Source organism: Sminthopsis crassicaudata, chromosome 4 (genome assembly GCF_048593235.1).
Source record: "Sminthopsis crassicaudata isolate SCR6 chromosome 4, ASM4859323v1, whole genome shotgun sequence".
Classification (NCBI taxonomy): domain Eukaryota; kingdom Metazoa; phylum Chordata; class Mammalia; order Dasyuromorphia; family Dasyuridae; genus Sminthopsis; species Sminthopsis crassicaudata.
In genome coordinates, this window is record NC_133620.1 from 439,731,985 (window position 1) to 439,745,646 (window position 13,662).

The 13,662-nt window shown below is 42.6% G+C and overlaps 1 protein-coding gene across 2 annotated transcripts in view; it reads left to right on the plus strand.

Moving 5' to 3' along the window:
- Positions 1-13,662, plus strand: part of CHD1L (chromodomain helicase DNA binding protein 1 like) — a 51,355-nt gene that overhangs the window by 16,679 nt on the left and 21,014 nt on the right. For both annotated transcript variants that reach the window (XM_074263260.1, XM_074263261.1), the window contains exons 7-11: positions 897-1,059; positions 4,956-5,111; positions 6,316-6,408; positions 8,231-8,327; positions 13,060-13,133. In XM_074263260.1, the coding sequence (XP_074119361.1) occupies positions 897-1,059; positions 4,956-5,111; positions 6,316-6,408; positions 8,231-8,327; positions 13,060-13,133 (583 nt within the window). The remainder of the gene's footprint in view (positions 1-896; positions 1,060-4,955; positions 5,112-6,315; positions 6,409-8,230; positions 8,328-13,059; positions 13,134-13,662) is intronic.

Consider the following 13,662-nt stretch of genomic DNA (forward strand, 5'->3'; position numbering starts at 1 on the left):
AATGTTAGCTTAATGAATTGTCTTTCTTTACATCAGGGATATCTCCGAGTAAGTAGGACCGATTGTTGGGAAGTAGGCTCCATTCTCCCCTTGGCAGGACACAGAGGTGCTTGTCACCTCAACTTTGCAGCTTTCTTTCTAGGCTTTGGGGGAGATACTCTCAATTCTTTTAGAGTGAGAAAACCTGAGTTTAAGTCTGGCCTCAAGGAAATTCACTTAATTTCTCTGTGTATTAGCCTTTTATAGGCAAGGGGGGATAGTGGAAAAGAATAGAACCCTGGGTTTTGAGTTCTAATCCTGGCCCTGTTTCTCAGCACTTCTGTCTCCTTGGATTTTAGGTCCTTGGCCAGCCTTTTCTTCTCTCAGAAAAGTTGTCTATAAGTTACTGTTGTTTCTTGTTATTCAGCGGTTTTCAGTTGTGTCCCCTTTTGAGGTTTCTTAACAGAAAATGGAGTGCTTTGCCATTTGCTTCTCTGGTTCACTTTTCAGATGAGGAAACTAAGGCAGAGTGAAGTGACTTTCCCAGAATCACACAGCTAGTGTCTGAAGCCAGATTTGAAATCAAATCTGATACGGGACCTCTTAATTTCAAATTGATGACTTTTGGGTTATAAAACCCCTTAATCTCATGAGGATCATCACCATATCTTCTGTACAGCAGGCTGGCTTACGTCAGAGAGGGTTTCTAAGACAGAGAATCCCATTCTCCACCAAGGGTAGATTCTCATGAGCACCCCTCACAAATGGTTGGGGCACCCAGTCCACCATTTCTCCTAGTTAGTGCCTTAGTCATTTACTAATGTCAAGGGGCTTCCAGTGCCAGAAGCCAGCTCCTGGTGTCTGGCCAGGCAACGTGATCTCAAATTTTGTTAGATAATTCTTTTGTTCTTGCTTAGATTTCTGTGGACTTCAGCCTCCTGTTGACAGGCACCCCCATTCAAAACAACCTTCAGGAGCTCTACTCCCTCCTGAGCTTTGTGGAACCCAGTCTCTTCCCCAAGAATCAGCTCGGAGACTTCATTCAGTACTATCAGAATATCGAGAAAGAAGCTAATTCAGGTAAGTTACCTCCTTTTCCCATCCATTTCCATGTAATGTGAAGATCGAGCAATTTGTCATAGTAATTTAGGTATTCCCTACTCCAAATCACTGCCGGACCTTATTCTCCATTAGGGATTCTTATCCTGGTGTCTGAACTTGTGTGTGTGTGTGTGTGTGTGTGTGTGTGTGTGTGTGTGTGTGTGTGTGTGTGTGTGTTTATTTTGATGCATTTTCAGTATGATTGTTTTCCTTTGTAATCTTACACATTTTTGTTTGTGTTATTTATTTGTGGGTTTTTTTGGGGTTTTTTTGCAAGGCCCATCAGGGTTAAGTGACTTGTACAGGGTCACACAGTAAGTATTAAGTTCTGAGTTTGGATTGAATTCAGATGCTTCTGGCTCCAGGGCTAGTTCTCAATCCATTAGCTGCTTTGCTATTTATATATATTTCTAAATTTTCTGCACATAGCAGCGTTATTCTGAGAAGGGGTCCATGGCTTTACCAGAGGGGTCCATAACTCAAAAAAGGTTAAGACCTTTGACTTGGATAGTCTAGAGTATTGGCTGGAAGCAAGTCCAGCTCTCCTTGCCACCTTTCTGGGGAATGTAGGTGGTGAGGATGGGGAGCTCCGCTGCTCATTAGCCATGGGACTTCACTTCCCAGACTCCCATGTTTCTCCCTCAGGCTCACCTTGTATTTATTCTGTGTTTACTTATGCACGTTCACATTGTCTTCTGTGTTTGGACTCAGGGTCCCTGAGAGCAGAGGCTATTTCATTCAGCCCATTGGGTTCCCCTGAGGATTCCCAGAAGTTAGCTGTGGAGATTGTCTGATTAAAGACTTTATTATAATTCCTCTCAACTAAGCCTGTTTTGTGATTTTTCAGGAGTGGTAAATAGAGTGCCAAGATGCTACTACTGATTCTCCAGCCAGATAAAACAGTTGGAATCACAAAGGGTGTTAGCTGAATGATAGAGGCTTAGAAAGGGTCTGGTAGCTCTCTGTGAGAGGTTGGAGCCAGCACGTCCAAGCCTGGATTTGAATCCTGCTTCAGTCAATAGCTAAGGGACTCTGGACAAGGCATTTAACTGTCTCACTCTCCTTTTGGGAAGTGAGGAGAATAATCCCACCAGCTCACAGGCCTTTCAGGATCTTAGGCTTAACATTGCAAAAGGACCTTAGAGATCAGCTATTCTGACCCCTTCGTCTTTCAGATGAGAAACCTGAGGTCCAGAGATTCAAATAAAATAGATATAAAGTGCTTTGTCAGCTTTTAAATAGTACGTAATTGTGAGCTGCTATTATACTTAAAGGAAAGCTGCCACATAGAAGTGAGATAAAGCTTATTCCATTTGATCCTAGACAGAAAAATTAGGAGCAATTGGTAGATTTTTATCAGGGTACAGTTTTTAGCTCAGTATCAGGAAAAACTTTTTAATAATTCACAAGATTCTCAATGTTGGCAGGGACCTCTGGGAACGACCCAGTCCAGCCCCCATCTGAACAAGAGTTACTGCTACAACAGGTTGAACAAGTGTTTGCATGATAATTATGGATAATATGTCAATCAAAGCTGGAGTACACATGGGGGTGGGGGAGGTCAAGATTGAAACAGGCTCAGGATGCTTATTCTGATTTCAGAGAGTCGACTTTTCATCTGCATAAGGCCCCAAGGTTCAGAGAATCTGGGGAATAAAACCTTACATCAGAGATGTCAAACACGCGGCCATAGGCCGCACACAATCCCCAAACTCCCAAGTGTGGCCTGAACCAGACTGAAATGTAATTGGGAAATTATTTAACAAAATAACTAAAACTACAATAAAATACAGCAAATACATGTGGTTTTCAACACTTAGCCCATGGGATCCTGATATATGGTTAGTGGCCCGTTTCTAGTTGAGAGCAGCGGCTAAAAGCAATGGTCACTTCTCTGAGGTCCCAGTAATGGAGCTGCTCAGCATGTGAGACATCCCCCATGTAAACTGGGCTGTCCACATGGATTAGCACCGGAATCACCGCAGTTTTGTAGTGCTGCCCAAAAATCGAACCAGGTTTCTTTGAGAGGCGCTGAGCTCCCCATTGATTACTGTAGCTGTTCTCTGTGCTGCCTTTTCACATTATAGCACATCTTAAAACTTGAGTAGAGCATACAGAGCACAGGAGTAGAAGAGGCGAGCTTGCTCCATTTATTAAGGCCTTGCTGTGTGCCCTGCACGATACCAGACAGTGGAGAGACGCACAGAAGAGTCTCTGTCCTCAAGAAGCCTTCTTTCTACTGGGGAAACTGTATATACTCAAATAAACTCCATCAAAATGTGTACAATATATGAAGTCATTGATATGGACGGGTCACCACATCATTCTCCCAAATGCCGATGTTGCTGAGTGTATGTTACAGTAGCCGTGCAGTGGGTCTCCATGGCAACGCTTCTCTGCCCACCCTGCCCACAGACTCCCTCACATGATTGTCTGTCTCCTGAATACTGCCCTGTTATTAAACACCTGCTGTGTGCCAGGGGTTGCTGCAGACTGCCTCAGTGTGAAAAGAAAGCAGACCCTGTCCTGAAGGAGGGTTGAGACAAGCAGTGGGACAGAGAGAGAGATGGGCAGTGGTAGGTGGAGGGACAGAGAGATGGGCAGGGGGACCCATGTGATTGCTGAGCACTAGCAGTAGAATGGTGCCAGACCAGGAACCCTTCCTTCATCTTTGTACCAGGCTCTGTTGGGCAAGCTCGTGACTCCCTCAGATCCCCTTCTCTGAATGGTATTTTTAAGTCCATATAATAAAATACCTAGGATTGAAAGGAAGCCAGTTCTACTGAAATAGAGTCATCAGAATATTTTTTAAACCACAAGAAGTTCTCGGAGCCCTTGCCAGTGGCCCCTGTGAGAGGTACAGTCCCAGCCTATTCAGCACAAAAGTGAGACTTCTCTCTCTCCTTGTTTCTCCTTTACTGAGCACCAGAGGGCGCGCCTGGCCTTACACATGGAGCCCAGCGTGGGTCGGAGCTGTTCCGGTTCTGCATTAGGCCTGGACTAGAGATGGGTTAATGTGTCCCAGGCAGCGCCACTCAGCCCCCTTCCCTTAGCTCTGCTGCTGTTTCTCTTGGTGACCCCAGACAAATGACTCCGTGTCCCCCTTTGTGTGCTCAGAATTCTAACAATTAGGCAATCCCTCTCAGAAATTCCAGGACATCTTGGCCTGGCAGTGGGGGATGGATAAAGTGATGCCGGCAGACCCAGGGCCCTTATGCTAGTCCTGGGGAGATGGGTTTTTATCTGGGTTGGTCCCTAAAATTCAGAGGGTCTGGGGAATAACCAGCCTTGCACAGCGTCCTAGCAGTAAGGAAGTAAGATAATCGGCATGAAAGCATTTTAAAATCCGAGAATGCCATACAAATGGAAAAGGGTTTTGTTATTTTACATAATAGGCTTATTTGTCATGCCGTCAAGGGTGTCCAGTGGTCAGCTAATAATTTTCCTCTAAAATATGAACTCAGGCTGAAGATTTGCACATTTTTTAAAAGAAATTACTACCTTAAACTTAGTTATTCTTTTTAAGTATTAGTCAACCTTTAACAACAAATAGAAATGGCTAGTCCACATCTGCCTGTGCTTCCCCCAAAAGGGCTGGGAGGGCAAGGTCTGAGGTTGGGCAGCCTTTCTCATTGTGTGGGATGAATCGCCAGGGCTGTGCTTGGGTAATAACAGGGGCTACTCCATCCCAGTCGTAAGTGTGTGTGGGGGACATTCATGGAGGAAGGGGATGGGAAACAGAGGCTGTGCTAATCCAGACAGTGCTTAGCAGAGCCCAGGGCAGCGGGCCCAGAGCTTGCCAGGGAAATGGAGCCTTCCAAGCGGTGGCTGCCTGAGCTTCTCAGCACATTCCTGTTTGGCCTTTCCCCACACAGCGACTGAACTGCATCAGCTCCTGCAGCCCTTTCTGCTGCGGCGGGTCAAGGCTGAAGTAGCTGCGGAGCTCCCCAAGAAAACAGAAGTGGTGCTCTACCATGGCATGACAGCCCTGCAGAAGAAGTACTACAAGGCCATTCTGATGAAGGATCTAGGTAACCAGGGGACATCTCCTTATTTAGAAGCAAAGCTACGATACAGGTTTTTGGGAAGAAAATGCACTGATACCGTTGATCATCAAAATCATTGTTTATGTAGCAATTTAAAAATATTTAAGAAATGTTTCATTTTATCCTTACAACAACAGCAACAGTAATAATGATTACAATATATTCATACATTACATGATAATTGTGTATATAATCACTCTAATGCAATTCACTTATAAGACATAATTAATAATCGTGCTAGCTAACTGCTAGCATTTATATAGCATCTACTGCCTATGCCAGATGCATGTTAAGTGATTTTACATGTGTGTTAAGCACTGTAAAAATACCTCATTTGTGAGGAAACCAAATTATCACTCTTTGCAGATCATATGAATGTATGCTTAGAGAATCAACTAAAAAATTACTAGAAACAATTCCTAATTTTAGCACAGTTGCAGGATACAAAATAAATCCACATAAATCTTACGCATTTTTATATATTATCAACAAAGTCACACAGCAAGAGAAATAAAGAGAAGTTCCATTTAAAGTAACTTTAAATCATATAAAATATTAGATATATTATAGATATAGATAGATATATAGAGTTGTAGAGAATATAAAAATAACCCATTTGATCCTCAAGACAATCCTGGAAGGTAAGTGCTATTATTGTCCCCATTTTATAATTGAGGGAACTGAAGCAGGCAAAAATTAAGGGACCTGCCCAAGGTCACACTAAGCTTACTTACTAAGCTACTAAGTGTCTATGATTGAATTTTAACTCAAATGGTTGGTGCCATTGAGTTTGTCTTCCTTACCCTCATTATCACCATCATCATTCTTCATGATGGACTTTTTCATTCCCAACTTTATTACCTGTTTCTGGTCCTGTGATGGAAACACTTCCAGTATTCTCTCTTTGATTTGTAACTTCCCAACTTGCTGTGGCCTGTCAGAAGTTTTATAGACTACATTTATAGACTACACAAATCCTTATCTAATTGAGTTCACTGTTTATTTGACTGACTATAATGGGGACTCTTTCTAAACTTGATTATTTGACTTTGATTAGTCTACCATCATGGAACTGAAAGTTTGATAACAAAACTTGCCAGATGGACATTTTTAGCATAATGATATTACAAATAGAAGTAGAATACTGTATAAATGAGGACTCCAGTTCATTGGTCTTTTTATATTTCAGATGCATTTGAAAATGAAGTGGCCAAGAAAGTGAAGCTTCAGAATATCCTATCACAGCTCAGGAAGTGTGTGGGCCACCCTTATCTGTTTGAAGGTAAGAGAACGCCTCTCTTTCTCTCCATATTTTCTGTCGGTCAATGGTTACCAGGTTTCTATAAGGGGGGGCTGCAAACATACATGGCTCTTCTTTTAGCCTTCTCTGATAATCAGAGCCAGCTTTGGTTCCAGAGTTAAGGTGGGTGATGTCATCCAACTACCTGTAAAACTGGGTCTGGAATCAAGAGGTATCCTTGTAACCTGGCTGCCAAAAGAATGAATGGGATTTTAGGGCTCCTTAAGAGAAGTTTAGCATCTGGAAAGAAAAAGAAAATAGTTTTCATGCATTCTGCTTGTTCTGGGCACTAAGTTTAGGAAGGTCTCTTGTCTCTCCCATCTAGACTGAAGCATGGGGCTCATGCTTCATCTTCTTAGGGGCTATTTTCTGAGGAAACATCTGGTAGGAGGGAAAGAAGCAAGGATAACCCTAAGCAGGACATAATCAACATTTTCTTTCTTTTTTTTAAAAATAGCTTTTTATTTACTAGATATATGCATGGGTAATTTTTCAGCATTGACAGTTGCTAAACCTTTTGCTCCAAATTTTCCCCTCCTTCCCCTCACCTCGTCCCCCAGATGGCAGGTTGACCAATACATGTTAAATATGTTAAAGTATAAGTTAACTACAATATATGTATTCATGTCCAAATCGTTATTTTGTTGTACAAAAAGAATCGGACTTTGAAATAGTGTACAATTAGCCTGTGAAGGAAATCCGAAATGCAGGCAGACAAAATTAGAGGGATTGGGAATTCCATGTGGTGGTTCATAGTCATCTCCCAGAGTTCTTTCCCTGGGTGTAGCTGGTTCAGTTCATTACTGCTCTATTGGAACTGGTTTGGTTCATCTCATTGTTGAAAATGGCCTCCTCCATCAGAATTAATATGCACAGTTTGATAACCCTTTGGGCATAGTTCCAAATTGCTTCAAAATGGATGGATCATTTCACAGCTCTACCAACAATGCATTAGTGTCTTACCAAATTATATATCAAATACACATACACACTCATGTCATACAAAATTATGTCTCGTGTATTTGTATGTATATATGTGTATGTGTGTATTCAGTATTCACATGGTTCCTCTACAAGTCTGGACTACCAAGAAGAAGCAATTCTTAATTAGTTCACATGAAAGTGTGTATAACTGATAAGACCCCTTTAATCCACAAAGAGACATTTGCTTATTAAAAGAGACCACTTGTTAATCCAGATAAATCTCCAAATGATAGGCTTAGTCCATGGGGTGTTTGGGGTGGCATTTTTAAATGAGGAGAGCTTCCCAAAGGTTTGTATTCTGGTGGAGCTGGGGGTTCTGCACTTTTTGTGTGTCATGGACCCCTCTGGTGGCCTGGTGTTACCTATGGACCCCTTCCCAGAATAATCCTTGTTGTTTACATTTTTAAGTGGAGGAGTTGCTAAATTTCCATTAGAGATGAGTAAAAATAAAGAGTTTTTTTCCCTCCCATCTAGCTTCATAGTTTCCCTAAAAATCTATAGACTCATTAGGAGACATTCAGGTATAAATTATGGTAATCTAGGAATCCTCAGACCATAGAAAGCTTTGCATACTATTCCCCTCCCCTCTTCAGCCTCCCAAACCAAACAGAATAAAAACAAATTTCCAAAAGGTGAAGAAGCTTTAAGATTTTACCAATAAGATGTAATGTGGGCTCCTTAAATTTAAATCCACTTAGCAGCGGTTTGGGCTCAGGACAGTCTTTAGTTCTACTCCTGGAAAAGATGTAGGACAACAAATGGGACTACATCTGCCTACTTCCAGGCCACAAGGACCATCTCTGTGACTTTTCTATCGTAGGTGTGGAGCCGGAGCCCTTTGAAATTGGAGACCATCTAATTGAGGCCAGTGGGAAGCTCCTTCTGCTGGATAAACTGCTGTCATTCTTGTATACCAGGTATGGAACCTTCCCATCCTGCTACAGGGGCCTTCCTTCCCTAATATACTTGCAGGGTCCTTTGATCTCTGATAGAGATCCTGGGAAATCTCCCCCTTACACCGTAGCCTCTTCAATTATGGTTTTACTTTCAAGCCAGACAGCTTTTTCCCAGCTCAGTGGGCGCTGCTGCACCCCACGGTTGGCTGCACCCCAAACCTCCAGCCCTCAGTTTTCCCCTGAAGACAGGGGAAGGCGGCTCACAATGGACCAGACTTCGGGCTTGGAATCAAGATGACATGAGTTCAAATACAACCTAGCCGTGTGACGTGGGGCGAGCCAGGTAAGCGCTGTCTGGTGCCTCCTCCCAGGATTGTTGTAAAGCGAGATAATACTTGTAAAGCACTTAGCTAGAGTTCTGCACCTCTCAATAAAAGTTAATTCTCCTTATTATTCTTATTAGAGCCCTGCCTTTTTAAGCTAAGGTCTTTAATAGATTTCCTCTGGGCAGAGATGGCTCTGGAGGGGGAAGGGAGGCAGGAGACCTTGCACAGCCTCCCTCATTTCGGTCCAATTCACTTATACATCGTGGCATCTCTTTCGTGATGTCATCATGGTGCTCTTCAAGCACAACAATGATAACAAACTAACTTTTAGGTATTTATATTTTCCAACTACTTGCTCATTTCCCCCCACTCCAGCCCCATCCTTGTAGCTACATGGGGAATTTACCATGTATAATCTGTTTCTTATTCTCTTTTAGTGAGACCTTTTGGGTTTTTCTTTATCTTGTCCCAATAAGCCCTCTCCCCCCATCAAATCCTTCCTTAGAAGAATTTAAATCAGCTCAGTAAATCCCAACAACAAAACAACTTTTTGAAAATATGTACAAGGTCCTGTCCTCAGCACCCCCTCCCCCAGATGGAAGGAAGTGGGCACCCTAGTCTGTCCTCTGAGGGGCTGGTCTTTGCCATTACCGGGGACTCAGTTGCCCTTCAGTTTAATTTTCAGTTGAATTATATTGTAGTCATTGTATGTGCCCAGGGGGCCCTTAGGTGGCAGGCACTATAGTGGATAGAGCACTGGGTTCTAGACTAGAAAGATTCATCTTCATGAATTCAAATGTGGCCTAAAGCACTTAACAACTGTGTGACCCTGAATGAGTCCTTTAGCCCCTTTTTGCCTCAATCCCTTATCTGAAAATGAGCTGGAGAAGGAGGTGCTTTTTCTGGCTGCCATGGAAGAACATTGTTGGGAGTATTTAGATATTCAGAGGACCTTTCTATTTTTGGTCTTTTATGGTGCTTTTGAAAGGAGATTTACAGCAGTGCTTCTAAGGAAACATAACAATTGGATAAGAAGGTGGCAGTTTATATAGATCAGTTATTACTAAATTTATTAAGCACTGACTCTTTGCCAGGTACCATGCCAGGTGTCAAGATCAAAAGACAAAGGAATGAAAAGGATGATTAGGAGACAAAACACGAGTCTTAGAACCTACAGATTAATCAGTCTATTATTCTTGGACTTCCTTCTGCCCTGTTTTGGGAAAAATTATTAATTTTAGTATTAATTTCATTTTAGTTTCCTTACTGTGGATTTGGTTGGTCAGGCTTGCTGTCCTCCCTCCCCCCCAAAAAAAAATCCTTCTCTAGAACCTTTCACTTGTGGGACATAGGAGCCTGGATTTAGTCAAATATAGAATACTTCTAGAAGTTGGTTCCTGTGGGAAGGATGGAACCTTTGTTAATGGGGGCCTAGGAGAATGGGGTATCTTAAGTACACCTTGAGTCTTTGGGAAGGTCAAGAAAGGTCAGAGGAAAGAGAAACTATTCCTAGGGGCTGAGGTTAGACAAAGGTAATCAGCTCTGCAGGGGGAAGGGGCTGCAAAGAAAGAGAGGGACTTGGAGGACACAGTGGCAGGTGATGCTGATGAGGAAGAAATGGCCAAGATGGTCAGAGGAAGAGGGGGGGGATGAGGGAGGAGCATGTTGACAAACTCAACTTTTAAGAAGACAAAAATGGAAGCAAGAGATCAGGTAAATATAAAAGTGTGGTGAGGCCTTGGAGCACGAGGAAAGCTCATTCATTCAGAATGAGAGGAATTTTGTTCTCAGTGCTAAAGATGACAAAGACTTTGTCAACTGTGGTGACAATAAGAAGAGAAACAGGAAGGTAGAGGACCTCTGGCTGGCTGGGATGAGGAGCACGAGGGAGAAAGGATCAACAACTGGTCCAATCAGCATACATTTATTATGTGTCTGCTGTGTTCCAGGCTCTGTTCGGGGCTGAGGACACAAGTACAAAAAGTGAAATAATCCTTACTTAAAATGAGCATTCATTTAAAAGGAAGAAGCATGGGGTGTGTGCATGTGAATGTGTATGTATTTGTTACATATACACCGTATTGAATTATTTTGAATATATTACATATTTAGTCATTCTCTTTTTCTGTTTATTCAGGATGTGAATAAATAAATAAAAAAAGAGAATATGACTAAATATAATTCAAAATAATTAAAAACAAGGCATTTTGAGATGGAGGGAGGGCACCAGCAACTGGGGGATCATAGCCTTTGTCATATTCTCTCATGACATCCTCCTGAACAGTGTGCATGTGTCACAGGTAGGTGGTTTTGGAATAGGTTGAGCTACCAAGTGTGGTGAATAATAAACTGATGTCATCGTGGAGAAAGTTCTGGAAAGTAGTGGGATCATTGACTAGTTTTATCTCTTGACGTTGATGAAAGAATAAATAGCATTCTTATTAAATTTGTGGATTCCAAAAGCCTCAGAGGGATAACTAATACACTGGATGACAGACTAGAAATTCAGATAGATTTTGACAGATTAGAACAGTGGTTTTAGCCACTGGTAAAATTGAATTGGGAGAAATGCAATGCCTCATACTTAAGCAAAAACAAACATTTCTTGCATCACTGGGAGATTGGGGTGACAAAAAGTGGTTTATATGGAAGAAAGTCTTTAGGAATTTTAAGATATTGCAGATCCAATGTGAGTCACCTGTGTGAAGTGACTCACAAAAATGACTAATTTTATCTAGGGCAGAGCTTCGTAAACTGGTTCGTAACCCCATATGGGGTCCTGTAACTAAACATGGGGCTCATGAAATTATGGTTTATTATCAGTAAATGATTGTATACTATCTTTTTACCTATATCTGGGGTTGCATAAATATTTCTTGAGTAAAAAGGGATCACAAATCATGCATGAAAACAAAGTGGCCAGGGATTGGGGGGTGTTCCAGAGGTCAGTCCCCATTTTCACTTTAAGAAAGACAATGAAAAGTTTTAGGAGGGCAACCTGAATGGGAAATAGATGTGAAGAAAAACAAGACTTAGGATTTTTAAAATAATGGGTGATTTTTAAAGCTGAGAAAAGAGAAGACAATGAGTGAGAAATAGTAGTTTTCAGTTATTCTAAAGCTCTCTCATGGAAGCTTGACTATCATTGTGCCAATTGGCCGCAGGGACTTGTTCAGACCAATGGGATAAAATTACATTGAAGCAGATTTTGACTCAATAAATGAAAAAAAAAAAAACGAACTTGTAGGTTTTAGAACTTTTACAATGGGATGTAGATAGTGTATTGATGTAGGTAGTGAGTTCTCTCTCCCTAGGGCAGGGAGTAAGCATTTACATAGTGTCTGCTGTGAGCTAAGGACAGTGCTAAGTGCTTTATGAATCTTGTCTCATTTGATCCTCACTACAATCTTAGGACTTAGGTGCTGTTATCACTCCATTTTGCATTTGAGGAACCTGAGGCAGACAGCGATTAAGTGACTTAACTAGTAAGTGTCCCGAGGCTGGATTTGAACTCAGTTCTCTCTGACTTCAGTCTTAGTGCTCTATGCACTCTGCCTCCAGCTACCTCCAGGTAGCCCACTGGAAATCTGCAGTCAACTGTTGGGTTGCTACTTGTTGGAAATAAAAAAGGTAAAAATTGAATGAAAAGACTTCTGGGTTCTCTCCTACCTCTAGAATTCTTTGACCCCATCAATCCTTAGCTGGAATGTTGCTTCATTTCTGTCCCATAGTTTTAGTCACTCAGTTAAACACTTTTGTTTGAAAAATGTCATGCTAGATGCCAGAGGAAATGAAACATTTAGCTAAGTAGGTGAATAGATTCAAACCAAGATAATTATAATAGAAAATATTAAATCAGTGCCTTAGAGGTGTAGAAGCAGAACTTAATGGATCTAGAAAAGAAAGCTTCATGTAGGAGGTGGCATTTGAGTTAGGTTTGAAAGAATGAGTTGGAATTCTGTCTGTGAAAAGAAAGAAGGGCACTCCCGGCAGGAGGAATTGTGTTCACAAAAGGCTGGAGGCGGGAAAGTGCAGGGCACGTTGGAGGGCTGAGAATCCAGTTTGCCCGGACTGAAGGATACACAGCTAGACAAATGGAGAGGAATCAGCTTGTGGAAGCCCAGAGGGATCAGATTGTACTTGTGCAGCAGTAGGGGCCAATGAAAATTGTTTGTCAGAGGAGTGAAATGAGCCGATCTTGGTGTAAGGAAGGATCCAGGTGAAGGACAGAAAAAGAACCGTTAGAGAGGACCAGCAAAGGGAGATGTCTCAGGAAAGAATGGGGTGATCCCTGTCCTGTGGGAGGGGCAGCAAAGGGGGAGGATAGTGCAGGAAGTGAGGGAGGACTCCTTTAGGGCTTGCTTTGCCAGATCGTGTCCGATGCTGTCCTGGGAACTGACGGGCGCTGCCCTTCCCTCTCCTTGCAGAGATCACCGAGTGCTGCTCTTCTCCCAGATGACCCACATGCTGGATATTCTGCAAGACTACTTGGATTACCGAGGTAATTCTTCTGGGCCTCCATTGGCCGGGCCTCCATCAGATCTCCAGCTTGGTCAGGCTCTTGGAAGGACAAGAGCCAGGCTAGGGGGAGTGGGGAGGAGAAGGAATGGGGGAAGGGAGAGAGAAGCCATAATGAAGTCTCCAGGAAACATTTAGTGGGCGGTTATTGAATGAATGAAAGAGGAAGCTTAAAACCAAAGGAAGATAATGATTAGCAGAGAGTAGGAGAAAGGAGTCAGCGCTGAGAGATGATGGCAGCCGGCTGTCCGAGGCACCCCTGTGGCTCTGCTCCTTTTCCCCAGGAGCATCTCAACTCTCTGGTCTTTCATGTCTCCCAGGTTATCAGCTGCTGCCACTGTCCCCTCCCCCCCCCTTCATCAGGTCCCCCGAATCTCAGAACACTTATCAGGTAAAGTCACAGGGGTTTTCTCCGCTTCCCAAGTATGGCATCCTTATGTCTCGTGTCAATAAGAGAATTTTCTGTTCTTCTCAGGAGAGCTGTCAGGAATTCTGAGTACAAACTCCCCCAG